This window comes from Falco cherrug, chromosome 1 (assembly GCF_023634085.1).
Source record: "Falco cherrug isolate bFalChe1 chromosome 1, bFalChe1.pri, whole genome shotgun sequence".
In the NCBI taxonomy this organism is placed as follows: Eukaryota; Metazoa; Chordata; class Aves; order Falconiformes; family Falconidae; genus Falco; species Falco cherrug.
The window spans coordinates 28,008,470-28,036,172 of NC_073697.1; the positions used below are offsets into that span (position 1 = coordinate 28,008,470).

A 27,703-nucleotide genomic window follows, 5' to 3' on the forward strand; every position below is an offset into this window, starting at 1 on the left:
TCCTTGTTACTGAGTTCTTTCAGAAAAGCAGCTTGCTTGCTATAGCAAGGCATTGGACCTTGTTTACATAAAATATGACAATTAACTGCTCTGTAACAGGAATACACAACTCTGTTAAAGAGTTGGGAACTGATGCAGAGTTGAGCCAGGCCCAGTTGGTAACACTAAAAAAAGTAAGCCCCAAGGAGATGGCTTATTCCTTGCTATCCCAAATGGAAAAGTAACTAAGGTGAATTAATAGAATATTCAACCAGAAATGTTTTTATAAGCAGAAAGCATCCGTGGCTTTGCAGCAGACATCTGTGGTTAAAGTGAAAAAATGGAAGTTAAATAAACGTGTTAAAAACTGCAGACAGGAAAACGTCACACAAAAAAGAAAACTTGGGCCTATTTTTCCTGCTTCCTGCTGTAAATGATTAAATATTTAGTCTCCAAACAATGTACTCTGCTCTTAATAAAATTTTAAAGTTCCTCCGTATGTCTAAGTGAAAGTGACTCAGAGGAGAGCTCACAGGAAAACTGCTGGCCGCTCCCCCCACCCCCCCCAATAATCCCTTTTGACCTTTCTACCAAAACTCATTTACTTTGTGCATTTTGATGTCAAACTTTTAATAAGTAAAACTACATTGTGTTTTATACCTATTCTCCTTGGCCATACATCTTGCTTGCCAGCACTCTTCTGTAGCTTAGTAAAAATCAAGAATTTCCGTGCATCGTTGCTTGGTCATGAGATTTGACATGACTTCTCTAGCATTATCAGGTGCTAAATGAGGTGGGCCTGGTTAAGGAGCAGTGGAGATCTGGCCTCCTGCTCTGTTAGCTGTGCCCTCCACACGGCAACTTTGTTGTGTGGAAATCACGGGCATAGTCTGCTGACAGGTGACCATATGTAATCCTCAGATAAACAGGGTCTGAAGGAGGAATTCTAGGTTCCAAACATATATTTATTGCCTGACTACATTTCATCATGTTTCAGTGGGTTGTATGTGTTGAGTCCCCCCCACTCCAAGTCTTTTGTGAAATGGTATCAGTGGAAGACGTAGGCAACGCTGAGGCCATGTTTAACTAGATACTGTGCAAACATAGCAAAAGACCATTCCTTCCTGAAAGATGTGAAGAAAGGCTTTCCTTGGCTTTCCTTCAGTAAAGACTGGGAGCAAATACTTCTTAAGTTTGTTTCCTTGAGATCAGATACAAGCAACACTGTGGTTAAGAGAAGGGCCTCAGCACCCACAAATATTTACCTTGCATAGTGACCATTTTCAACCAGGCTTTCCAAGGAGGCCACTGTTCCCTTCACTTGCAGGTTTTGCAAGGTCTTCCTACCTACGTAGAGCTGCACAAAAATCATCAGGTTGACGATTTTCAGTATTAGCCTTAAATCTGGTACAAGTTTCCTGAGACTCACAAAGCTTTTGGAAGATCTGGACTGACACTTGACTAATGCTTGTCTTAGCTCTGGTTCTGGGGTAAAAAGAAAACTCTTCCAAACTGCTGGTAGTGTTTTTATTTTTATGTTTGCTTGACTTTGCCCAAAATCCAAATGAAAAAAGTTTCTCTTAGGTTTCCAGTAATCTCAGTTTCCAATAACCTCTCTCTTTCCTTGTTTATGAGCAGGAAGTTTTTTATTTGTATATCTTGCCCATGAAACAACACTACGTTTGACTCTCTACTGATGTGACAAAGCAGGAGAATAGATAGGTTTGTTTCATCAGGAAAAAAAGTAATAATTAGAGCCATACAAATTCCTGCAATAAGTGTAAAATCCCGAGTATAAAAACAGTCTGAACTACTAGAGTGTTACGACAGCAGATGCCTCATTTGTATTCCTTTCTTTAGGAAAGGAGTTATGGCTCCCTCTCATTCAATGGCCAGTCTGTCTTTCTGGTCACAGAGTAACTTCAGTGTTCATTCTACCTTCTATTCCACAAAGATACTTTACGTAATTGACATCCAATACAGTTAACAACTGAGCTACTAAGTGCTGGTTTACCACGACACACCCAATTTGTACAAACATTTCTTAAAAGGCACCGGCCATAGCAGGCTGTTCCTACTGTATCAGGTGCAACGTTTCTCCTCAGTGAAAGCCTGTGTAATAGGTTGCTTGTTTATTTGGGAGCTGGTGCATTCCACTCACTCCCCTGAGATTTAAATTCAGCTTAACAAATAAGCCACTTATTTACAAGAGTTTCTAAATAGATTTTTGTAAATAATTTACTTTCAGAGGTCAGTTATAGTAAATTTGGAACAGTTCTTTTAAAGCATAGTGGCTTCTTGCTGCATTCCCACCAGAGCAGTTGTGAGTGACTCCACTGGGAGGTTAGGAGTACAATTAGTTTTGATAAAAAGTTATTTGATGTCTGAGGATGAACATACTAGGCTATAGTAGGGTCTTGGCCCTCCTCAACATTAGACTTACTTTTCTGAGATGGGCACCTTGAAAGTGAATGATTATTATTTTTTTTAAGCCTTATTGGTAAACTAAGTACTTGTAATGAAAAAAACTTTTTTTTTTGCAAAGAAAGTTGAGAGTCAATCTGAAGCAAGTTGCTGTAGTTGCTATTATTCTTAATTTCTTTTTAATATCCCTTAGTGTTATGTGGGAAGAAGAAAAAGAGATGTGTTTTATAGAATAAACTAAGGAAAAAATATATTGCTCGCAGTCACCACCCAACCATTGTAGGCGTAAATCAATAAAACACTGTTTGCTGCTTTTGTGCAGTGGGAATCCTCAGGGGGTGGAAATCTTACGATGCACTAGAGATCTTTTAGTAAATATAGATTCTGTAGCTCTATAGAATGTATTCTGTAACTAAATTCCTATAAAGGGATTAAAATGCCGAGTATTTAGAACACTGTCTGAAAACAATTACAGTTTAAAGAAAAATTGTGATGAGAAAGGAATCTTTGTGATAAAAATGCTAATGCTGTACCCTGCAAAAATCCTTCAGCAGAAGTAAAAAAAAATAGACAACTCCTGCAATATTGCCAGCAATTGTCACTGAAACTTTATCACTCCATGTAAAAATAGTTACGCTTTAATGTAGTTTACATTCTCAATTAACTGGGTTTTAACTGACTTTCCTCTTACTCTGTAGTTTGTAACTTTGTCTCCTTTTATGGAGCACTGTAGTATTCCCCATCTGCTTTTCATATGCTTTTCTAAGATTTTTCTTTTTTTTAAATGCACCAAATTCTAGGAGGAGAAATCAGAAATCATGTAAGTTCAGTGAGGAAGCCACATCCATTCAAATGCAATTTGAAGTGACTGAAACAACGTGCAATTGATGATATAAGTAAAGTCAAAAGAGTTCTAAATCCCTTTGTTTCAGACATAAAAGACATATTAACTCCCCCTTTGCCCCACATACTCCAACACAACCATTTCAATAACTAAGAAATCTTTTAAAATGCTACTTTTGAAATAGATGTGGCTTAAAAACTAGTCTTGTTTTGAATTCTGCTGAGCCAATGGTGTTTCTGAGTATAAAAACAGTACTGACTCTACAACAGGTGGAACAAGTGATACCAGATATTTTCAGGATAAAACTGTTAGGCTATTTTGAAAGTGAAAAAAAGAAAGCGAGTACAAAATATGCCCTGTAAACAGTTTCTCTTGAAAGCACAATGTTACAAGTTCAAAGGAAGAAGAACTTTTCTTACCTGTAGCTTTTGTGTGGATCAGGAAGTGTAGCTTTTTTCTGATTACAATCTTCCATGGCTTAGCTTGGCTTCTGCATTTGAATGTTAAATATGTAAGAATGCCTTGTTTAGCTTGGGAGTTTGCATGACCTCTTAATGAGACACTGTAGTTAGTGTCATTGGGTATTAAGGCATCATGTGACTGTAGATGAAAATAAAATCCTTTAAAGTTTGCATTTAATACTTCCTAGAATCTGTAACCCTTTACCTGCAAGCTGGATAAAAACCAGATAGAGCTCACCGTTTCCTGGTCAGGGTTAGAAGAAGGGGAAGAGGAAGAACACATGCTAAGTGATTCCTTTTTCTCTGGGACAGTCCCTTACAACACCCACAACAAAGTTCGAGCCTGTCAGTGTATTAATATTGTCATTTGCATATTCATATCATTAAGTCTCCTCATATCCCAAAGAGTGCTGGAGGGATTTGGCAGAAAGGTCCTCTGTTACATTTTGCCAAGCAATGACATTTAATCCCCACTGTTTTGGGTGATGCTTTACTGAGGAACTCGGGTATAAGGTGTATTTGCAGGCATCATATCATGTTTACCTATGAAAGTTGCTGACTTTCCTGGAATTTTTTTGGTTTGGGTGTGGTGCTTCCAAAATTATTGTGAAAGATGTTCTGCTGCCACAATCCTGTTACGAGAGTGTTCCCTGTGCAGGAGGAGAGATTTTATTTAGGCAATATCTGCAAGCAGCTGGGTCAGGTGTTTCCCAGCTGTAATCTTTAACATATTGATGTACCTGGAAACTGTAAAAAAAGCCCTCCTGGAAAGAACTGGCACTAACATTGTGTCACCTAACTGCCTGCGTCACAACCGAGGGGGTCCAAAGCAGCGCTGACAGAGCCTACTCAATAGTACTTTGGAAATGTTCTGCTAAATCCTTCGGTTGTTCGTGATGTTAAGCCTCATGGAAGCCGTTATACGAGGTTCAGCTGCTATAGGGTGTGCTGTTCTCAGCCTAAATAATGCTGGATTTAGAGTTGCCTCCCTGCCTGGCAGGGGTTGTATCCTTGCCTTCCCCATGGAAGGAGCGTGCTGGAGTCGGGCTCATGCAAAGCATCCTCCTAAAACGCCACTTCAGCAGCGGGCTGTTTGCCCTGTCGTGCTTCCCCTCGCGCGCGCTGCGGCGAGCTAAAGATGCGACCGTCGAACTCGGTTCAGCAGTGGGCTGAGGGGGCAGCGGGGTCCCCGAGCTGGCCCGCAGAGACTCGGCTGCGCCACCTAGCCCGGCGCCACCTAGCCCCGCCGCCCACTGCGCAGCCACGCCAGCCAGGCTGAAACGCCGGACGCCAGCAAAGAAATTAATACAAGCTGCTTTGGATATGCTTCTTTTAAGCAGAAAGCTATGGCATATCGTAAAGGCCAAATATCATTTATAGCCTGTGAGCTAGCGAACTGCAAAGCTCTGCAACAGCTCTTTGGCAGATTCTAGTTTTTATTTTATTTTTCTCCTGTAAGCTTTTAGTCTTAGCTGAAAATGGGCTTCGAGAGCCAGGAAATGTCTTACTGCAAAACCTTCACTGAACTCTCCCAAAGGCTCTCTGATCAGTAAGTAAAGAATTGTCAGCCTAACCCATCCCCAGGTTGTTAGAGAAGGGTGAGGAGGGTGCAAGGTGCAGACAGCACGGAGCGTGATGCTGTGCACGGACCCATACATGCTGTGTGCTGTTTACTCAGCTTACAGCCCTGCCAAGCCAGAGCCAGCCCCCGTGGGCCACCTCTGCATCTGGTAGTATTTTGCCATTACCCTCATGGTGGTTGGGCTAATGAGCTGGGCTAACAGGCTGAGAAACATACCAGTCAAAAAGCTATGCTGTAGGCTAGGAGATCACTGGAAGTGACCTGGGGGAGGCTGCCTCCCTTTTTTCCCTGATACCCAGCCTCCTTCAGACCCTTCTCAGGGCTACTGTATTTTTGTCATTCTACAAACTTGATTCTTGTGGTTTCTTGAACTCACACCCAGTATTTCTGCAGTAGTAGAGAAGTTTTGCCCCAGCCTCTGCAGTCCCAAGCAGGGGACTGTTCCTGAAACCTAGTATTTTCTATGAATACATGCAAACTGCTGTGATGTTTTGGTCAGATTTTCACAGTTGTCTCCTGCAGGAAATGATCACTGTCTCACCAACCCATAGTCCTTTTTCAAAAGCATGGGTGTGACAACATATTTTCAAAGGAAAAGCAGCCGAGACATTCTGCCTGCAGAAATCCTCTTTTTCCTCTAATCTCTTTCCTGTACCTTAGTCAACTGTTTTGGCTGAGGTTTTCTGGAGAATGTTGCTGCTGAGATAGAAGTCTGCCTTGAAAAATTACAGCCCAAAAGGTTAACTTTGTAACATCAGATACTATCATCAACATGATATTACAGTGGGAAGTGCTGGGCAATTTACTAACAGGCAATGGAATAATGGAGACAAATGGCAGCAAACTATCCTGTTGCTTTTGGGATGTTCTGTCTTCATTTGCGCTACAGCATGTCTGGATTTTTGCTTCATCTGTCACCTTGCAAGTGTGTGTATTTCACTTTAAATATGCTGAATAGATTTATTTTAGTCTAGAAGCTTTCTCACATGCACTGAAATGCATGTGGAATCAGAGCTGTAGCATGAAAGCCGGGAGATTATTTTATTTAACTGTTACATGCTATGTAAAAGTAAGACTCATGCTGGTGTGGCAGTATTGTGTGGTGAAAGCTGTGAGAGCAGGAACATGTGAATGTGCCTTAAATTTGCTTTTTGTATATTCCCTGCTGAGGCTGGAAAGGAGCGCAGTGTGCTGCCAAAAGGGCAGGCGCTGCAGGTGGACAGTGTACCATGGCTGGGAACATGTCAGGGGCTTTGCTGAGTTGGGATGGGAACATTACCCACCCTAGTAAGCAGGAGCAGCATGGGCTTGGGATGATAGGGCAGAAGAAACAGGAAGAAGAGCTTGCTACAGCCAGATTTTAACAGTCACTTTGGGAACCACTTGTGATTTTTGAAAGCACATTCTGCTGGACTGGACATCTTGGGAGAATGTTCCCTTACAGTCTTCTGGTTATTGGCCTGTGTTTTCAAGTGAATTTAGCATGGTGTAGCTGGTCCTTGATAGTGAAAGTTCCTTTTTCACAGAAGGATGGTGATTCAAACTGCCCCTTTTGGAGAAGCACATGATGAAATGCCTCATCCTGCCCTGGGAAGGATCATGATGACTATTCCTTCAGCCTTTGACCTCCCTGTTGAAATTGATAATTGAGACTATGATTTAGACCCACACTGACAGCATCACTTCCCATCATATAAGTCAGAAGACTACCTTCAAACTGGAAGGAATGGTGTTTGGTGACCATGCTGGGAAGATGTAGCTCATTACTTTCCCTGCAGCAACATGGTATTCCAGGAAGAGATATAGAATAACATCCTTAATAGGGTACAAGAACTTTGCAGTATGTCATATTTGTGGCATAAATGCTTGACAGTGATTCTTCATAATAAATCCTTGATAACCAGAACTATCCAAAGGCCCTAGTCCATGTTTTGATGATTACATGATCAATTTTATGATTACACAAAAAATAATGTGTGAAAAAATGTCTTTGGTTTTATAATTAAAAGAAAAAAATTATTTCAGCATTCTGTCCTTTTGCAGTCTTAATATTTGTGTTAAAACAGATATTTTTTAATCCTTGATCAACAAAATAAAACAAAGCAGACTGTTGCTAATACCCTAATGGTAATGATCTAAAGGCCCCATTTTATGATGTATCATACAGACACATATAGCTTTTGAGCAAGGGGAAAATCTTAGGATTTTAAGTTGATCTGTGGCTGAAATAGTCCCCCCTGCATATGAATGCCATTTTAGTGATAGTTTTTTGCTGCACATTCCCTTTGCTAGATGGCTAAAACTTCTGTTTCCATAGGTTTATGCACAGGGCTTGAACACACAGCAAGGAGAAATCAGGGCTGGTGAACCACTGAAACCTGAATGCCTTCTGAATGCCTTTTCCAGGCTACATGTTAACTTACATTTTGATGTTATCTGATAATAATGTGAAAAAAGTCAAATGGCCACAGGCTGTATGAAATAAAGTCACGGGCCGTGCATTCCCCAGCTGTGGTACAAAGGAAATGACTGATAAAAATATTTTTTCTAGCTGACCTCTGGCTTACCTTTGTCTGCCAAAGAATTTCCGGCTAATTCCCCTCTAAAGCTTTCTTGCAGTTACAGCCTATTCCTAGAGTCTTCTATGTCAGAAAATACGGACCCTATCTAAGCCCGTTTATTGATGCACTTCATATAAAGAATAAATGAAAGGTTTGTTCTAAATATGCAAATAGTACTCCTTAAAAGAAAGTAAATTGCTGTATTCCTGTGTAGGGATAGAGCCATTAGGGATGGCTCATTATTACAGAAACTACTTTGTCCCTGTACCACTACACAGATGTACTTGGAGACAGATTTGTGAGGGGCTATGGAGTGCTTATTCTTGCAGTAGCAAGTATTTGGACACTGTGCAGCCTAATGCCATTCAGAAACTGTGTCTGCTGCTTAGGCTCACTGTGAGCAGTCTGACCCATGAGAAATAGATTCAGAAATCTGGAAAGCTGAATGAGATAGTTTAAAAACTATGAGGAGGGACAGGACTTAAACAGCATCCTTCAATGAGGTAAGGAACCCAGCATTTGGCTGAAGGGCTTAAGTGGATTAGTAATCATGTTCATCTTTCTCACTGTTTTACAATTAAGAAAAATAATAGTGTTGCCCCACTCTTGCTGTCCTTGATTAGAACATAAAAGACTAAGGTTCAAAGCAGGACAAGAACACCCATGGCTTGTTATATAGAGCATCACTGCTTTCGTATGTCAGTCCACTGCTTTGACAAACTAGACAAGGCCTAAAATCAATTCCTTCTTTGGCCTGAGATGAAGGCAAGACTGCTCTCACATTTAGATCAATCCTCCTTTTTTCTGGGGACTGTCTCCAGCCCCAAGAAGCTGTGCCACTGTGCAGAAGACCAAAGTTCATTGAGCCAGAAAACAAGAGAAGCAAGTTTGGGTGCTCTATAAGCTACTCAGCTGAGCTGGGACCAGCTAGGTTCTGGTAGTGGTGCCCAAAAACGAAGAACATTTCTGTTTCTGTGTTTTGCTTTGTTTCTATGCTATACTCCTTTACTACCCAAACTGAGCTACTCTCCTGGCAGATGGGAGATAACTTCCCAACATTATGCGCAAAGAATTCAAGGCTGAAATGTGTGAGTCATACCCAGTGTTTGAAAGAAGGTGGAAGTTGCTTACCTTCAGGACAGGATCCCAGGAGGTGTGGATCCCACAGCCCCTTCCCATAGCTCCACAGGTCTGAAGGGGAGAAGGATTTCAGGTGCTCAATGAACTTTTCTGTGCTTTCCACTGGGTAGGTTATACAAGCCTTCACGAATGTTGACTTGCATAATGGCAGTATGCAATCTAGTCATAAGCAGCATATAAGCATGCATTTTTTTTTTGTGAATCTCATTGGTTTTTGAATGCTTGATTTAGTTAACTAAAGTGGGAAAAATATTGGAATGTTCCCTTATGACTATAGCCCTTAAGAATGAATTAAATACAGGCTAATGGGACTTGTAAATCCCTTGTGTCCCTTTGCCAGGCTGAAATCTCCCTGAAATCAAGGGGGACACACAAGTCTGTTTCCATAGTTTATTAGTACAAACAATGCATACACAAGACTGTATATTGTTTGAAGACTGCAATAGATTTCTAATGTAACAACTCTGTAACAAAATTTAACTAAATTTGACATTTATGAAAATATAAATCTCTGATTGGGTAGGTTTTCCCAACAATACAAAGTTTACATAAAAACATTCAATATGATCTATTGGTTGCAAACAATTTAGGAAAAATCATTCAAGTCACTTAATATACTATATTGGCTTGTACACTGAACATTCACACACTACATTAAATTCTAGCTTAGCATTCATTTCTTGAAAATTTGTGGCATGGCGTTCTGATTTTAAAAATAAAACTGTTTTGTTTAAATGATTTGAAAATATTTCCACAGGTGTGCTATCTTTAAGATATGTAAGGAGGGAAAAATCTTCTTATCCTTTCAGATGTTGACCAGTTTTGTTTTATTTTTTTACTTGGGTAAATGAAATTTTTTTTTCTGAAGCATTTCTCATTATTTCACAATTTCTGCCTTGAAACTGGTAAAATTGTAAAAAAGGCTCAGAACAGTTCTAAAGCAGAAAGTGAAGCTTGTAAGTATGTGGAAGTAAGAAAAACCCATTACAAATTGGACCAGTAAAGGACCTTTGGACAGCCTTTACATTTAGTGGAGTATTTCAGCACATATACAAGCAGTCCCAGAGTGTTTGGTCATCTGATCTGTATTTATCATCAGAAAGAACAGAAATGATAGTAAGGCAAATGTTATCGAGACTAATACATGGTATGTCTGAAAACTTTCTATTTAAATTACTTTTGGGACATAGGAGATCCTTTAGACTTTCTGACAACAAAATGGATAGCAACCTTTTAACATAAAAAAATTAATATGTTTAACTGTTCATTTGTAACGCCCTTTCTTTTTGAAAAAGTTTCCATTACAACCTATACTAATACACATTGTGAAGACGAAAAAATTCCCCAAACCAAAAATAAAACCCAAAATCCTATATTCCTTTTATGACCTAGGTTTTTATCATTTTTATCACAATACAGAAACCTGAAATCCCTGCATGCAATTAAAAAAAATAATCTTTCAGTCCATTCATTGAGGTGAACAAATACTTATCACCTCACATGTTGACATGTTTGCAGCTACTGGCACCTACTACTTTCAACCCAAAGATTAATCCCAATTAAAAAAAAAAAAAAAAAGTAGTACATATTATTTAAATGATGATGGAATGTATCAAGTGTTCCAGGTTGGCAGGTGACATCTTGTCATTGCACCATCAAGCAGAAAAACACATTTTTGCAAGTGGGTATAAAGTTGGCTGTTAGCTATAGACCCATCTAGGTGACTTGGTATATAAAATAGTGGTCTGACTCTTCTCATCGATCATGTGGAGCTTTAGTTCTAATTAAAACAGTTTGTCAATCCCAGATAAGATCACCTAACTTCTGTAATAGCATAACAATTTTGATAGTATTGCTAGAAATTTTTAATCAAGGCCCTGGTGAAATCCTGGACTGAACCTTGTATTCCGAAAATTAAAAAACCCTGCAGCCCATTTGCTTTACGTTTGTTTTTATGTTTACATAAATGTAAGAATATTTGTTGAGGAAAAAACAGCTGGTCTGCCCTCTGCTGTTTCTGTCTGTCTTCCAAGAAATGCACTGTTTTTTACGTGAATTCAGAAGACAAATCTATGCATGTATACTGTTATTCAGATAAATTCATCCCGATGGTTACTCAGTTGTCAGGAGCAAAACTGTGTCCTCTGCAATCTATGGCTGAGCACACTTTCTCATAGCAATAGTTGTGTTTTTTGGTTGGTGTTGCTTCACTCACCTCAGGCTCTGTAACTGTAATGGGGCTATCCCTTGCAAATACTTCCGTTGATTCCCTCCAAATGCAGTCTGCAGTCACTTTGAAGCTGTAATTGTGACATTTTGGCCTAATCACCTGTGTTGTATTGTTGAAAATCTGACGGCTGTTTGAAGTAGCAATTTTGATTTTCAGTGCAGCATCAACTCGATCCACTACAGTGTAAGTACCTATACTTCCATCATCAAATCCAATAATAATATTTAAATGTCTCTGTGAGAGTGCAAGAAAAGTGGGAGTTTTATAAAGAGAACAGGCACCGATGTTTTTGCCATCCGCTAGCCTCATTACAATTAAGCTAGAGACCGCACCATTGTCATCATCTTCTTCACTGCGGAAACAGATGTACACAAGATAGCGGCCATCACGAGACAGCCTCTGCCGCCAGATGACACCTGGAGCGTGAACCACACGGAGTTTTCCACTGTATAAATCAAGCACATTGATGTTCTCATCACCACGGGTTATAATTCCTAGCTTCCCATTTGGGGATATTTCAAAGTCTTCCAAATTTTTTAAGAAATTGGTAGGCAGTTGTACACGTCTGCAGATGACTTCCTCTGTTAGGCTCCAGATGTTCACAGTTTCAGTAGATGTTATAAATACTACAATATCTGGGCAGTCTGGTATCAGCTTAATATCCACAATGCTTGCACCATCATCACAGCAAAACTTCTTGGTTATACTGCCTGTCCAGAGACTCACTGCCAACACTTTATTCTTCGCCATTCCGACTACGAATGTATTTGCAGTTGTTATAAATGCATTCTGTAAGGCAACTAAAATATTGCAAACTCTATGCCCTGTAGCCAGTCGCCAAACTCTGGATGCATTTTGCTCACAGAGAGAGACTACAAATTGATCATTATGAGTAATCATTAGCTCCGAGATTTTTTGTCCATTAATGCGAAAGATATTTTCACCACTAACTGTGTGCCATACGTACTGGCTGCATTTATCATCTGATGTAACCATAATCTCTCCAGAAGAGGTCAGCACACAGTTTTCAACGATACCTTCGTGCTTGAACACAGCTTCAATAAATCCAGTGCTGAAGTTCCATTTATGGACAGAATCTGATCCATCCAATGTGTATATTAATTCACCTCTGGCTGGCAACACCAGTCTTTGGATAGGCTTGCCAGATTTGTCAATATTGGACATAGCAGTTATGATGTCTATATCCCAAATAGAAAGGACACCACTGGTGGATAAGGATAGCAGCATGTTATGATGATTTGATTTAATTAGCCTGACTATAGTTCCTGAGATTTCCTGTAAGCTTGCCATACACTGTCCTGTATCTCTTCTCCAAACAAAAATGGCTGAGGTATTTTCCATTGAAGCAATTATACAGTTGCCGTTTTTGGACAACACGGCAGAGATGAAGCGCTCGTTGTGTTTAGCTCTAAACTTTTCAGCCACCTTCCACACATGAGTGTCAAGAAGTTCAATGCTGAGAGCCTTACAAATTAAAATTGCACTTTGGTCTTCAGAAAGCTCTATGCTGACAACTTCACTGTCTTCTCTCCTACAGTCAAAGTCATCTGTAAGCTGGGGATTCGCTATTTCCTCTGTATTCCAAACAGAGAGGCTACCCTCACTGTCTACCATCACCATTTCTTGCGCGGTGTCCAGAATGAGAAGGAATTTCACAAATCCACCAGAAAATTCAGAGGTCACAGTGGCCAGTTTCTCACCACTGCCCAAGTGAAAAATGGTTGCAGTGTTCAAGTACTGTCCACAGAATGCATAAACTCCATCTGGAGAACACTGCACACAGGTCACTTCATACCAGCAATGGAAGTGATAGAGAGGCCAACCGTAAAGCAGATCTATTACAGTAACATCTTTGCTGGCCTCCAGCCAAGCAAGCACATGGTTGACTGATAACGTAAATCCGTTTATAAAACTGGAGCCCCCCCCAACTCCACAATGTTTTGTCCCCTTAATTTCCACCTCAGACAGAAGACAGGAATTTATGTTATCGTATATCAAAAGAGTGTTTTTTGTTGTAGCCACTATAAGGTACTTTTCATCACTAGTAAGCTTCATGCCTAAAATAACAGATGGAGCTGTTGTAATCTGCCTTAGTAACTGGCGGGTCTCTACATCCCAAGTGCTGATGGAGCCATTTTCTAAAGCAGCAATAATTGTACTGGGATTAAAAGTAGGCAAAATCTCGATGACGTGCATGCAGCTGGATGACAGCGGCAGGCGCTCAGGGCTGTAAGTCACATCCATGGAGGAATGCAAAGGGACAATAGAACAGTACTTTGGTCCATCCTTGTCACATTCTAAGAGGAGATGTCTGAGTTTGGGCAATGAACTTACTACTGGGAGAAGCCTCTGCTGCAATTCAGCAGAAAGCGAACCTGGGTATTTTACTACTTTGAACTTTATACTGCGGAGGGTACTGGCCAGAAATTTCAGTTCCTTTTCTTGAGAGTAGGTGTAAGCCAGTTCTATGTCAGAAAGTGCTTTATCGAACTGCCCTATTCTAATCATGGTGTACAGCCAGCTGAAGTTCATAATGACTCCGTACAGAAGATCATCTGTTCTTCCACATCGTGTCAAGTGATGAATAAGCTCTGTCATTTTTCTGTGATTGATAAAAAAGATATCAGGCTCTAATGGATTACACTGAAAGACCCATGGCTGATCAGGTGCCTGCCTGTCAAAAGCAGTCTGATCTACGTAGTGCTTTTCATCCTCATTCAGGCCTCTACTGTCAGGGGCAGGGCAACCATTCAGATACTGGTCATTACTGTAAAAAGGTTTCCTTCGTCCACCTGACCAAACACCAAGGAAATACTCTGCCATGACAGTGTGCATTTCATGCAAGTCTTCTTCATTTTGCAGGTACAATTTCTGGGCAATTAGTTGCAAGTGCCTATTTGCCCAAAGCAGCAGTGTTACATTTTTCACCTGTCGCTCTATTAAGTACCCCTGTAAGCCCTCCTTAAGCCTTGCAATGTATATATATGGAATTCTCAGTGGGTTACTTTCTCTGACACTCTCACTCAGTTCGTACATAACACTGTTGTCAAGAGCTAAAATATCTTCCAGTTCCATTTCACTTAGGCCAGATTTGGACATCGTGATGTAGCCAAGTGCTCTTGACAATAGTCTTGATCCACACTTGTTTTCCAGTGACCAAAACAACTGCTCTATGCTTTCATGGACAGTGACGCAGAGGGAGGACTCATCTACATCTTTGTGAGATCTCCAGTTCCTGACCTCTCTGAAGGTTAAGTTCACAAACATAGGCAGTGTACACTTGGAGAATGCTTCATTGACGTAGATTTGTTGCCCTGATGTTACTTTTCTTTTAACTCGCAGCAGCTGATGTTTTAGTACTTGGCTACACATCTTTCTGTCCCTTGCAGTCAATTCAATGTAGTTATTTTCTTCATGAATAAGGCACCTCAGTTTTTGCAGGATCCCATGCTTGTTTGGCAGTGTTGACAAAATTATCCGTACTGAACGGGGAAGGTGAATGGGAAGCCACCAGAGCTTCCTACCATCATCACTATCTGTTAGCTGTTCTAGGGCATCAAATATTATCACCAGTGGCCTGTGGAATGAAGACTCATTCAAGAGATTTATGAACAAGTCCCGAAGGTCATGAATCTTTTTTGGGTAACTTTGTACGAGGCAACGATAGTTGACTGCTAATTGTTCACAAATGCTTTGAAGTATATTCTTCAGATCTGTACTTGTTTCGGTGGATCCCAAAAATCTTATAACTACCACAGGGTCAGAATCTGGTCCCATTTCTTCTTGCAACCAGGAATAGGCCTAGAATATAGAGCATAATGTAGTTAATATCAAAATGAAACACAGTAACAGAGTTTATAAAAAGTGATTGCCTGTATGTACATAAACATTTTAAATGTTACTGGTTGAATGGAAATGCTTTTACTGGCAGAGTTCAAGGTAGGCTTGATTTATATACACTGAATGAAATTCATATCATATGCCATATTTGTTTAGCACAGGTAATACCTCAAAACACTAAGACCCAGATCCACAGGCTTACGTCTAAGGGGACATGAGTAGAATGTAGTCCATAAATCTCAGGGCACTCTTTGCAAAATCTGTGCCTCACTTCTGGAAGTCAGTAGGTAGATTCTCTTATAAATAGACTTTCTTAGACACTAAGCAATGTCATCCTTGGCCAGGCAGACCATCTTCCCACCTAAACTTAACATTGATTCCCAGCTGAGTATAAATGCGTGCCCTGATGGTTTTGGAGGACAGATATCAGAGCACAGATTGCCCTTTACTAGCTGGTTACCTTCACAGAAGTTCTCTGCTGGACCACAGTTCTGTCTTGGTGTGCCTGTGACTTTTGCTCTTATGTGCTGCCACAAAGGATAAAAGGTATCTCTTGCTGTATTCTTTGGTTAGCGTACTCTAAGCAAGTGAGGAATATGGCTTTAAGTCCTCTCTGTACAGGCTGACACACTCATTTCTCTTACTCAGTCTTTTAACCTCACTTTAAGTTATTACAGAATATTTTAAAAGTGTAACCAGAGTCTCTAGGTTAACTTATATACCCAGATCTGCAGTGAGGCCTTGAGTTGCAAATCCCTATTTCATATATGCAACTAATGTGAGTCTACAGGAAGTTACAATTGGGAAAGATATGGGATTTTAAACATTATTGTACCCTTCTCCATTTCCTTCTGGCTGAAACAGCTGTTCCCCAGCCCACTGTGTTAAATTCCCTGAGCACCCTGCAGAGAACTCAAAGTTGTGACTCCCAGCTGGAGAATTTGGCTTAGAGATGCCAGCTTGGTCTTTTCTGCAACTGGTCCTGCTTTGCACAAAGTGTTTCACTCATTTCCCTGTAGTACTCAGCTCAATGACTTAAACAGCATACGTCAGATAAATACGTACAGGTATTTTTGCAGGTTATTATAGATAGATTTGTAGCAAGTGTATCATACTAATTCCGGAATAATTTCTGATGAGAACATAAGATGGCATGACTTGGAAAGACATATTGTATTTGTGATTAAAACTAAAACCAGCATATGATATTTAGATGGTTTCAGATTGGTAGGACCTCAGTGGAACAAGAGGGAAAGAGATCCTTCTGAAATACATGTTGTTATTTCAAAAATATATTGATTCCTCTTAGGTTTTTAAAAGCTCTGATGAAGTTTTGGCTAAGCACATACTATTATTGAAAGGTAAGTATTTTTTGAAATATGTGTACAATAATACGAAGAATATACTTTTTATTTTTAATTTATATATTACAGATTGATATCAGGCCTGTTGATAAAAGGAAGAATGAAAACTAAGCTGGCCTTTACACACTAATAGTCCTAACATCACCATATTATGTAAGGTATTTATTTACCTTCTTCGCCACTTCAGCTAATAAAAGAGTCTTCCCTGTGCATGGTCCTCCATATATGATAAGAGGGTTAATATGTCCTATTTTGCTAGGTAGAACGTACTTGTGAACTATGTTTAGTGCCTCGCATCTATATTCATAAAAAGCGGAGTATGTTTTACATAGCGATGAGTGCTGAAGAACTTCATCGTACAGCAAGTCTGTCTCAGTGTCAAAATTCTGCTGCACTGTTGCTTGGATTATATCAATCATGTCTTCATAGAACTGTTTACCGAGTCCTTCAATGTAATGGTTCTCCACTTCTTGGGAGTAACCCAGTTTCATGTCACAGTGAGTGACAGATGTGTACACTCTCAGATTGGACGATGCGACAATGGTAGGAATGAATTCATCCCTGAGCTTGATCAGTTTCTCATGGGCTTCAGGATCTCGTAGAAACTTCCCAGCTGTATGCACCACATCCATGTATTTTCCCATCTCTGGAATTTTAACAAAACGCTCAATGTTGGCAATTTTCCGAATGTAGCAAACACACTTCTTTAGGAAAGCGGGTGTTTGTTTACCCAAGGCAAAATCAAGTTCATCTTCAATAGCTGAGTTGGAAAGAGAACACAAGAGTCTCTGTTAACTTTTCTTTATAAACACTTCAAGAACATCCCCCCACCCCCACCATGCAGACTCTTGAATGAATGCATCCATTTTTTGTAAAACACAGAAAAAGCACAGAAAAATTGCTGGGTGCTTTCATATGGGTTTTGGTCTCAAGCAAGCACAATGAACTTTTTTTTTCTCCAATTACATGAGAAATGCTGACAGAAGTACATTTTCCTGTTTGTGGAAAGGTTGGTAGAAAACACAGTAAATGAAAATATAGAAATAATGAGAACTTTACCAGAGGAAAGATATCTCTTTGCTTGGCTGTGTTTCATTTTTCCTTTCTCATACAGCAATTTCACAGCAGTCTTAAAAATTTTCTTAATCTCTTCTGATATATCTTGCCATTTGTTTTCATTAACAGAGTTTGAAGAAGATTCCATCTTTAAAAAATACCCATAGTTAAACAGTAGCTGGAATACACACATTTACAACTTCAGAAAGTAAAAGTCTAACATTGAAGGTCATAAATGCCATGGTTACACAGAAACATATACACTAAAAATAAATGAGTAAGAGTTCACTTTTTATACTGCAGATAATCATAATATATTGCATTTTAGAATTCTGAAAGTTTGCTACTTTGAGTATTTTCTGAATTCCTACTGTAGGCAGCTAATGCAATATTTTTCAGGAATAAGACCAACAGTACCTTTATTGAAAAAGGGTTTTGAGAACTAAGCCTGAAATAATGATAATAAAGCAGCAGTAATACTGCTAAAATTATTGCTCATTTAATAATAAGAAATAATAATAATAATAACAACAATAATAATAATGATAATATTATTATTATAAAATTGGATCTCAAAATCTGAATTTGGATCTGAAAATGAGGTTCCTGGTACCTGTAATTAAGACCTAATATTAGCTTCCATATTTGAAAAATACAAGATTATATGTGATATTACTTTCATTCACTCATTGCTATAGTAACAGTAATCTTACAGTCACCAGAGAGGGACTTTAATATAAATTCACTAATCCTTTCTGATGGTATCTCACAGGTGCCACAATGGAGGTTTCTCTAAGGCAGCTAGTAGCCACTGCTGCATTACTTGCTGCAGGTGAAGTGTTCAAGGGGTCTCCAGTTTTCCTGGAAGGTGTAATAGGAAAAAAGGCAGCCTCCAGGACAAGCTCCCTAGCAACCCTTCTTTGTCATGTTCAGAGCTGTGTATCTTTTATTACTTTTGGTAAGTTTATGAGATGAAACTCTCATTAGTTTTAAGTTCTCACTCCTGTGTATCAGTAGCTTGTGGAAAGGTAAAAAGTTTTAATAACAAAAAAGTCAAGCTTTATTCAAAGAGATATTGTGGGCATTTGCAAAAAAATGCGAAGTTACAAAACTTGCTTCAAAATTAGCCACATTATACTGTCTTCAACTCATTAAAACTCTTTCTGTGTCTATGTTTTTCATGTTTTCAATGTTTTTTCATGCAACAGAAAAAACATTCTGTTACATGGTAGATGAATGCAGTATAATGGTTTAATTTAATTTTTCTTGTGTTAATACAGTAAGCACTCAAGGTGAGTACTGTTAAGGATTTCATTTTTTTGTACACTGAAATCTGTTCTTGGGTATATTGGATATGTAAGAGGGTAGAACTGAGCCCTGGGTAATATGCAGTTTTTATTGTCATTGGTTAAAGATAAATGCCTGTTTTGAAAATCATAATTAACAGTGTTCAAAAATCTTCTGTTAGAATACAGTTAATAAGCTGAAAATATGAGATCTGCCTCAGGACAGCTCTAAGCACTTTTTTGACTGTTAAAAACCTTTCTTGTATGAGGACAGAAAGGAAAGTGTGTATTTCCTCTGCAAATCCTGTTCATTGAAATCTAGCAAAAGCACAATATCAGGGCAGGATAGCCTGAGCTCTCCCTATTCCAACATCAGAGAAGGGAAAAGAAATCTGTACAACTGTCCCACTAGCCCCAATGAGTCATGAATGACTGAAATCCACTTGCTCTAGCTGTTACCAGAGAGTGCATCAATGCAGGAGTCATGACCCGTCATGTTCCTTGGTGTTTTGCAGCTGCTCCCTTCACGTATGGGAAAGGAGCATCACAGCACCAGTTGCCCAGCTGTGGACAGAACTGTAGAGGCTAATTCAGAGACAGCGGCCAGTGCCTGGCCCTGAGGACTGCCTGCCACTGTAATTAATAGAGAAGAATTTTGTAAGGAGGTGACTATGACTTACTGTATTCTGGTAGTTCTTCAGCATTTCAGATTTTGGTCTGAGGTAATATGCTGGTGGCACTGCATTCTCATCCCTGCAGTACCACTCTTCTAAAATCCTTGTCTCTAGCTTGGCTTCTACAGCAGCATCCAGGATCATTTCAAATTCTGCTGACTCAACTTCCCCTGGTATTCGGATATTCCCGTACTTCTCTCCCAATAGGCCCTGTGTATTTGCAGGAAAGTAGGGATTAATTTTTTCTTTTTAGTTATGCAAAAACCCTCCTCAGGATCTGAATTTCATAAAAATCAGTGTGGTGTTAGTTTAATGACTTTGAAATTACTAGGAAGGGAAACATACAGTGTAAGCTGAATAACTGTTAAGGGTACTGTACTGAGCTGTATTCTACTATGATGAGTTAATAAAATTTCAAGTAGATGCATTGTCTTTCATAATATTAAATGGCAAGAAAGATACAAAGGCATTCCAAACAAGTAATTAAAAACCACCCAACATAGTTAGCACAGTATTGACTTATGTATTATTAGTCACAGGTTGGGATTAATCTCACATGCAAAAGCGAATGTGGAAATCCTTTTTCCTGGACTAAGGATAAAGATGCATGTCTGGATTCTTTATGTCTTGGCTTTATTCTTAGTTCCCACAGTAATGGAACAGAAGATTTTATGTTCTCTTTGATAAAAATTCACATGATGTTACATACAGCTCCTATTGGTATTGTTAAAGATGTGGCTTATACCAACAATACCAAGGATCAATGTTACAGAACCACAAGCTGCTTTGCTGTATTATATTCACTTGCTGCAAAAAACGTTCAACGTCTTTGCCCCAGTAGCTGTCCACTGAATGAACAGTGGGGGCACGGGAAAACAGTTTTGACCTAATACCAAATAGGAATGGATCAAACCCCATTTTAGTACTTAAATGCACATATTTCCTATACAGGTAAAGGTTTGTGGAAGTCAGTTCATTTATAAACTGTGGCACAGGAGATATTTCACTTTCAAAAATGAGAATTAAAATATTGGTTGTGATGCTCTGAATACACTTTTTTTGAATTTACTTCTGTATTTTGCTGTCTGTAAATATTTCATAAAAATACAATTGTCATGTTCTTCAGCTTTAGAGAACATAGAGTTATAGGATATTACTGCATTCTTTTGACATTTTTTTTTCAAATTTGTGATCATCAGATTAATTCTGCATTCAAATCTTAGTCCAAGGAAGTCAGTGAGAATTCCTACTTCGTTTAAAATAGGATTTTTTAATTTCTTTCCTCATTTAAATGTATTCAGTAAAGATTTATGAGTTAATGAGAAGGAGTACTTAATATGGAGAGGAACCAACAGTGTCAGCATCTTGATTTGAATCAGAAAGACCTCTTAGTAAAGTAATGCTAATGCAAATACAGTAATACTCTAAAAATGTAAATTACCTTGTTTGTAAATAATAAAAATCTAAATATTCATTATTTTTAAACCACTCATCATAATGAGAAGCTGTTTTAAACTCTTCCAGCTGTAACTAAACCTTGAAAATCAATAACTGATGATGATGAAGCCTGCTTCACTGATTATAAAAGTGTGAACCTGCAGACCACTTTTCTGAATCCAGCTATGTTGGCAGAAGGTACTCAAGCAGCTCATCATCCTAGGTGCTGCAGCTTCAGAGCAGAGATGTCAGAGCAGTGCACGTGAACACTTCCTAACTTCTTTTAGGCAAAACCACCTCAGTTAGCTTGGACCACAGTTCACATTGTGTAAACTAATCTGCCTGATTTTTGCCTGGAGCAGATCAGGAAGAACTCACATGAACTACAGTGCTGGCTCTTATGACAAGTGGTTGACACCCTCCAACAGAGGAGTAGTGACAGAAAGCTGGCAGACAGGAACAAGTCAATGCCTGTCCACTGTTTAGGAGAAAAGAAGGAATGTAGGAATTGTGATAGTTCATATAGGTCAGGTTCCAGTCTCTGCCAAGTCCCAGCACCCAAGTCCTTCAAGAAGCTGCTCCAATAGAGAGGCATTAGGGGAAAGATGGGTTTTGCCTGGCTGTCCATTCAGATTCCACAGTAGCTTCATTCAGGGTGCACAACAAGGAGTCAGGAGAAAGGAACAAATGTGTTTAGTAACTAGAATTATATAATAATAATTTTAATGAAATGATCCAGTATTTCTCTAACATGAATTTATTTTTTCTGTGTGGTCATTCTAACTAGTAACTCCCCTCACAGAGAGAGCTATGTTGCTTCACATAATGAGATAACCAGGGAAAAAGTTTTTACTGTTCTAATCTATTCATAGACCTCTATTAATTTTGGAATTCCGAAGCTGCAGAAGTTAAACAATATAATACTCTTTTCCTTCTTTATTCGAGTGAGGCTAATAACTCATACCATGCTGAATTGCAAGACTTTGCACATTCAGCTTGAGAGAAATGTATCTCTCAGAGGAGCTCTGCTATGCAGATTTTGCTATTACCTTGTACAGCAATTATTACTTGAAATTCATTTGTCTACACTTTTTCTGAATTGAAGTCCAGTAGATTCAATAGGCAGTTGCCTGAGCAAAGATCGATAGCTGGGCCCTTCATTACCAATACTAAAATGTCAACATTAAAATGTCTGTTTTTAATGTACCGCATTTAATCATCGAAATTTGTTTTGGAATTATTCTGTGTACTTTTCTGCTTCTCTGGTACAGTTTGTGCTCTTCTCTCTCCACTGTACTATAGGTAAATAACAAACAGCAGTACTTTAAAATGAAAGGATGTATGTTTTTTTCTTCTATCTTATCTGTCATTGCAACAGATATTATGTAAATAATGTGTTAGGGATCATCTTCCTGGCTACTTGAGCAAAACACAATAAAAAGGGACATGACATGGTCAGAATACTAGAATCATTGTGGATGACTGTATCATGAGCTTTTAAATTAAATGGAGGCCTATGCAAGTATTATTTGAAAGCCTTCACTTTTTAAAAAATCAAATGTTAAACAATAGAGGACATTAGCATGGTGTATCTTTGTGCTAGAGATGGCATTGCTAATATTTTACTAGAAGTCTAGCATTAGTTGAAGGAAGAATAGACACACGTAGAAGAGAAATCACACAGATAGAAGAGTGTCCTCCATTTGGGATGATGGCAGTGAATATCCATAAATCTTAATAAACAACATAATAAACCTTGTATCATTTTGCTTTGAGGTCTTTCTCCTCATTTTGGTTGGTTGTGGTTTATGGAAAACTTAAGGTTAATCTTAAAAGATGACACATGCATAGTGCTAGGAAGAAAAGGAGTGAGGAAGTGTGGAGGAAAGAGAAGTCTGAGCGAATATACATTGCACTGCAAAGTGAAAACTGAGTCTAGCTTGTTATTGTTGACATCTAGTGTTTAGGAAAGCCTGCAGCTAACAGCAATACCAACAAAGGAACACATCAGCTGAATATCATGTAAAGATATAAATGTTTTTTATTTTTCCTATTTTTTTTTTACATTTTTTTTTACATTTGCTTTTAGAACTTAGAAAAAGTTGGCTTGGATCAAGGCAAAAACAAAGCTGCAGAGGCCATGCCAGCACCCCATTGCCATGTATTTTTTCCCTGAGAACTGCTCAGGGAAGAGCAGGCAGTATGGTGCTGACCAGTCTTCTGTAACTGTGCCAACTGCACACCAGAAAACTATTGCAGGGATTGTGCTACAAGTCCTTCATAGAAGCTGCATGAGCTGGCCAAGCCCAGAGTATACTTCTGAAATTTGCCTAACTCAGGAATACTGCTTCATGGACTGATGTGAACAAGGACTCCATGTTTTAGCCAAAACTTAGGCATTTCTGCAATTAAAGCAAAGTTAAGGACAAAGCTAAACAGATTTTGAGGACACCTGTGGCACCTACTTGGTCAATATGTGCATTCAGAAAGCTAATTAAATTAGTTGGTTTCTTTGATATTCTAATACATTCTAATAATTGACAAGTAAACAAAGAGAAATAGAAATAGGAACATGACAGGGAATAAAAAGAACAGCACTGGTATGAAGAAGGGAATTGTTTACACACGTAGAACCAGCAAGTCATAAATACTGTGCTGAGCAGGTCTGTCATTTAGAGCAAGGCAATCCCAGATGTTGCATTGCAGCTGTGTTCCTCTCAGTGCCCCCAAAAAGTTAGCTGAGGTTCTGGTATTAGTACCTGACTTCTTGTAGCCATTTGATAAATATTCTGGTAAATATTTTATGTGGTAGTAAATTCTTCATGGAATTATTTCTGTGCTTTCTGATAACACTGGGCTAGCCTCAATCTACAGCTCAGTTTCACTGGCCATTTAACTGAGGTATTGAAACACAACTCCTTTTCATTTTTCTGGAGAGGACAAAAGTAACTGACACTGTTTTTCTAAAGGACTGCTATATCACACCCCAATGTTGAAAGCAGGAGGCATGCTGAGTAAGTGCCACTGTTTTCTACTGTGGCACTAGTGCTCAAATGCTATGTTGTGTCACTTAAACACACCAGGTTTCTGGGGAACTGTTCTTCACCTAAATACACCTTTCTCTAGAAGCACTGTGTGTTTTCCATTAACGATGGTCACTAGTAAAAAAAAAAAAAAAAAAAAAAAGACTATAAACAGAGTATATGTGTTTGCTGGAATCTTAATAAAATATTGTTTGTAACGCTACATGACAGCCTCAGGATGGGTGTATTTGCGTGGCCAGGCTGTGAAAAACTACACCTTCCCATGTCTGGACACAGTGGTGAAGCTTGAAAGTACCTCCTTCTAGCTGGTACCGGGGAATAGCCACCTCCCCTACACAATTTTGGTGTCATTATATTTAAATTTATACCTGGCTGTGTAAGTGTAGTCTATCAGGGTACTACAAAAACACTCAAACCTTTAGAGGCCTAAATAAGAAGCTCTGAATTGCACTTTCCCTCCAGGGGCTTCAGTGTCTAAACTGCATCAATGCCAGAGGTTTGCAGCAGCCTCTGGAAATTGCTCTGTCTCCATATTCCTTATACATTCAAGTAAACGCAGATTTCTTCATAGAAAAGTGAAGAAAAATGAAGCAACAGAATTGAAGGAAAATACAATTTCTCACAATCTTCATGTTGTTTCATACTAAGGCTGCAAATAAACATTATCATTATTTCAGACCTTTATGAAAAATACCACAGTACTTTGTAGCAATAATTCAAAACTTCAATTTGTGATAACAACATTGCAGCATTTTTATGAATATTATAGGAAATTATTTTTAAAGGGAACAGTAATGTTTACACTATGTTCAGTACCAAGAGACAGTTTTATATGCGGACTCGTGAATCAAAATCTCCCACCTGATGAGTCATTTTCCTTTAATAGTAAAACAACAAATTAAAGATTCATTAGACTGAAGGTGATTGAACTGTTTAAAGCTACCAGACTGACAAACATGTATAAAACCCTCGGCAACCACTTGTATCTAACAAAACTTTATAGAATCAATGCAGAGCAACCTCAGCAGTAGTCTTGCTAGCTTCGTTCAGCCTGATGGTGAAGTAACTATTAAATAAAGATTAAAAATTTACTGTTTCAATCAAGATGGGAAATATGTTTTTGTTGTAATATTCTTGGCGCGGAAAGATACTAAAATTATAGGCATAGTCACAATAATGACCAAAAGGAGGAAACTAACAAGATTTGGATTTGATCTTGAGATATGATAGATTCATAGTGCATGTCATGTAATTAGTTCAGACATCACCACTGAAATGTTTATGAAACCCAATACCATACCTTATATTAATACAGAACAAGTTGAAGTTTTAGATATATTTAATTCCAAGATATTTAGTGGTAATTTTAATAAAAAACATGCTGTCAAATATCAGCAAGTTATATTCATTATTAATTGGTTTAATTTATCTGTTTTTTTTTAAATAAATTCTATATTAACATCTGCAAACCAAGTAGTTTGAAAAGTCAGATCTGTAATGTTTTCTGAAGTGATTTCAGATACCTGTCAACTTGAAAACAACAAGTTTTTTTCTGGTTTGCCAATGCAGAAAGCTGAAGATTCATTGAAAGTACAGATTTGTAGTTGTATCCAATGATCTTTTGCTGGACTTCATGGAATCAGTCCTACTACTTTTACCTCTTGGTCTTTGTGAAGTTTCACATGTGACACTAAAGCGCATACATATGTCCTCTCTGCCTCTTCTCAGAGCCGTCCTGGACTGCCAGCTTTTTGAAGCATAAGCACTCAAGAAATCATCTTTGAAGGAGTTAAAATCTAACCACAATTCATTTTTTAAGCTAAGATACCTCTGTGTGTCCAGATCTGAGCACCCCTTAAATGATTTGTTTTTTTCAAGATCCATGATGGGTTAGGGAGTATTGTTGTCCCCATTTGACATAGGAATTATGTGCAGGGCATTAAGCCTGGGCAGGGATTCAGAGCTGTGACAGGTACGCAGTGGTTAGTTATAACTGGGTAGTGGAAGCTGTTCCTAATTCACAGCCTGGTCCTTCTTACAGAAACTGCTCAATACTGAAGGAGGAAAGCCCTGCCCACTTGCGAATGAGGACCTGAGCGACTCACATTTCAGCCTGCTAAATTAATGTAAACTTAAACTGAGATGACTTAAAGTAGAACAGCTCCATTAGTAGAAAGAGTATCTCACGTTATTGAAGATGCAGGGAATGTTTCACGCTTTGGCTGAAAATTGCCTGCAGGCACCCAGCATCAGCATTCAGGTGCCACTGAGATGCACCAAATGGTTCTTCAGCAGCTGCTTGACTTGTAAGGACTTAAGTACTTTTAAAATGCCTTGGGATATTATGCTTATCTGTTGCCAGGGTTTGGCAAATGCTGCTCTCACGGATGTCCCGGAGGTGTCCTTCCACTATCCCCATGGGAACTGTGGATTGCTGTCTGATATGTCACCCCTCACCAGGCAGCAGAAAACTGGTGAGGAGCAGGCTGTAGCTAGTGGGTCATAATCTAGAGCCAGGTGGGTAATAAGGGAGCTCATCCATAAAGCAAGAGGCCTGTTTCAAAATCTCTCCTGAACTGGAAAAAGGACAAGTCTGTGGTCACCAGGTATATACTACCCTACTCATCAGGCTTCTGGACAGGAATGATTGGTTATGTCAGTATGTCAGAGCTCCTACTAGTGCAGCTCCTTTCTGTACAAGAAATCACACAGCACTGTATAAGTAACTCAATATTAATTGGGGCAGGATCATGAACCTTATCTTTCCACAGTTTGCATGAGTGCCCTAACCAAGGGCTACAAAGTCAGTCCTCTGGATCCCTGTCTCTCCTGTGGTCACTTGCTCTTCACTGCCTTCTGTGAATTGTGGGGCTTGACACCTAACTCCCTGCTTCCTCAGCCTGCACTTCTAGGCTTCCTTCCTCTGGTAGCTAAATCTTTCTTATGAAATAAAAACCTTTTTCCTCTTTAAAGCCATACATTTCAGTCAAATAGCATTTTGCTCATGGAAACATGGTTTTTGCTCTACTGCTTACTGTGATGTTAATGTAATGTATCTATTAGCTAATAAAAAGAATCTTAATAGATCAGATTTCTGTAGAAAAAAGACACATAAAGAAAAAATACAAATAAAAGATTGACATTTCTATTTAACACCAGTTTTAAAAGGCCTCAATTTTCTTCTAAATATTTTGTCTAAAAAGCGTACTTATTATAATCAGATGCCAATACCCATCAATTTCTTTCAGTTGATATATATATATATATATATACAAATGGAAAACAGAATAATTTCAGCATAACTAACGAAATGCTCCATTCTTTTCAAACCTTAATTTTATATGTATAGTGGTTACATTCTGTGTCCTGTCATACTGAATTCGGAGGTGGTTACAGAGTGCATTTGCATGTGTGAACCTACTTAGGTGGCACAACAGAGTCAGGGAAGGCATGCAGAATTTGTAACATGTACATGTGTTTACCCTCCTTGTCTGCAGAGATGTGGGCTTAACTGACATAACCAAATATACAGGTAAATCATGTTTTGAAACGCTGGAACAAATGGTCAGGATAAAAATTTTTAAAGACCTTATATTTAACATTTAATTCAAGGAAATTTAGTATAACTATAGGCCTTTTTTATTTGTTGCCAGTATATTGTAACTCTGTTCTAACAGTATCCTATATAAATTACTTATTCAATATGAGATGTTCAGATGCAACTAGAGATATTTTTGGGAAAAAAATGAAAACCAAAATA

The 27,703-nt window shown here is 38.7% G+C and overlaps 2 protein-coding genes across 2 annotated transcripts in view; both read right to left on the minus strand.

Moving 5' to 3' along the window:
- The window catches only part of C1H4orf19 (chromosome 1 C4orf19 homolog), a 44,115-nt gene extending 40,151 nt beyond the window's left edge, over positions 1–3,964 (minus strand). Inside the window, exon 1 of the mRNA XM_005435259.4 lies at positions 3,667–3,964. The gene's annotated coding sequence lies outside the window, so the exon portion shown is untranslated. The remainder of the gene's footprint in view (positions 1–3,666) is intronic.
- A 5,403-nt stretch (positions 3,965–9,367) lies between these two features.
- The window catches only part of NWD2 (NACHT and WD repeat domain containing 2), a 58,053-nt gene continuing 39,717 nt past the window's right edge, over positions 9,368–27,703 (minus strand). The window contains exons 4-7 of the mRNA XM_055700574.1: positions 19,469–19,672; positions 17,506–17,650; positions 16,617–17,206; positions 9,368–15,043 (exon numbers count right to left, since the gene is read on the minus strand). Of these exons, the coding sequence (XP_055556549.1) occupies positions 11,108–15,043; positions 16,617–17,206; positions 17,506–17,650; positions 19,469–19,672 (4,875 nt within the window). The 3' untranslated portion in view covers positions 9,368–11,107. The remainder of the gene's footprint in view (positions 15,044–16,616; positions 17,207–17,505; positions 17,651–19,468; positions 19,673–27,703) is intronic.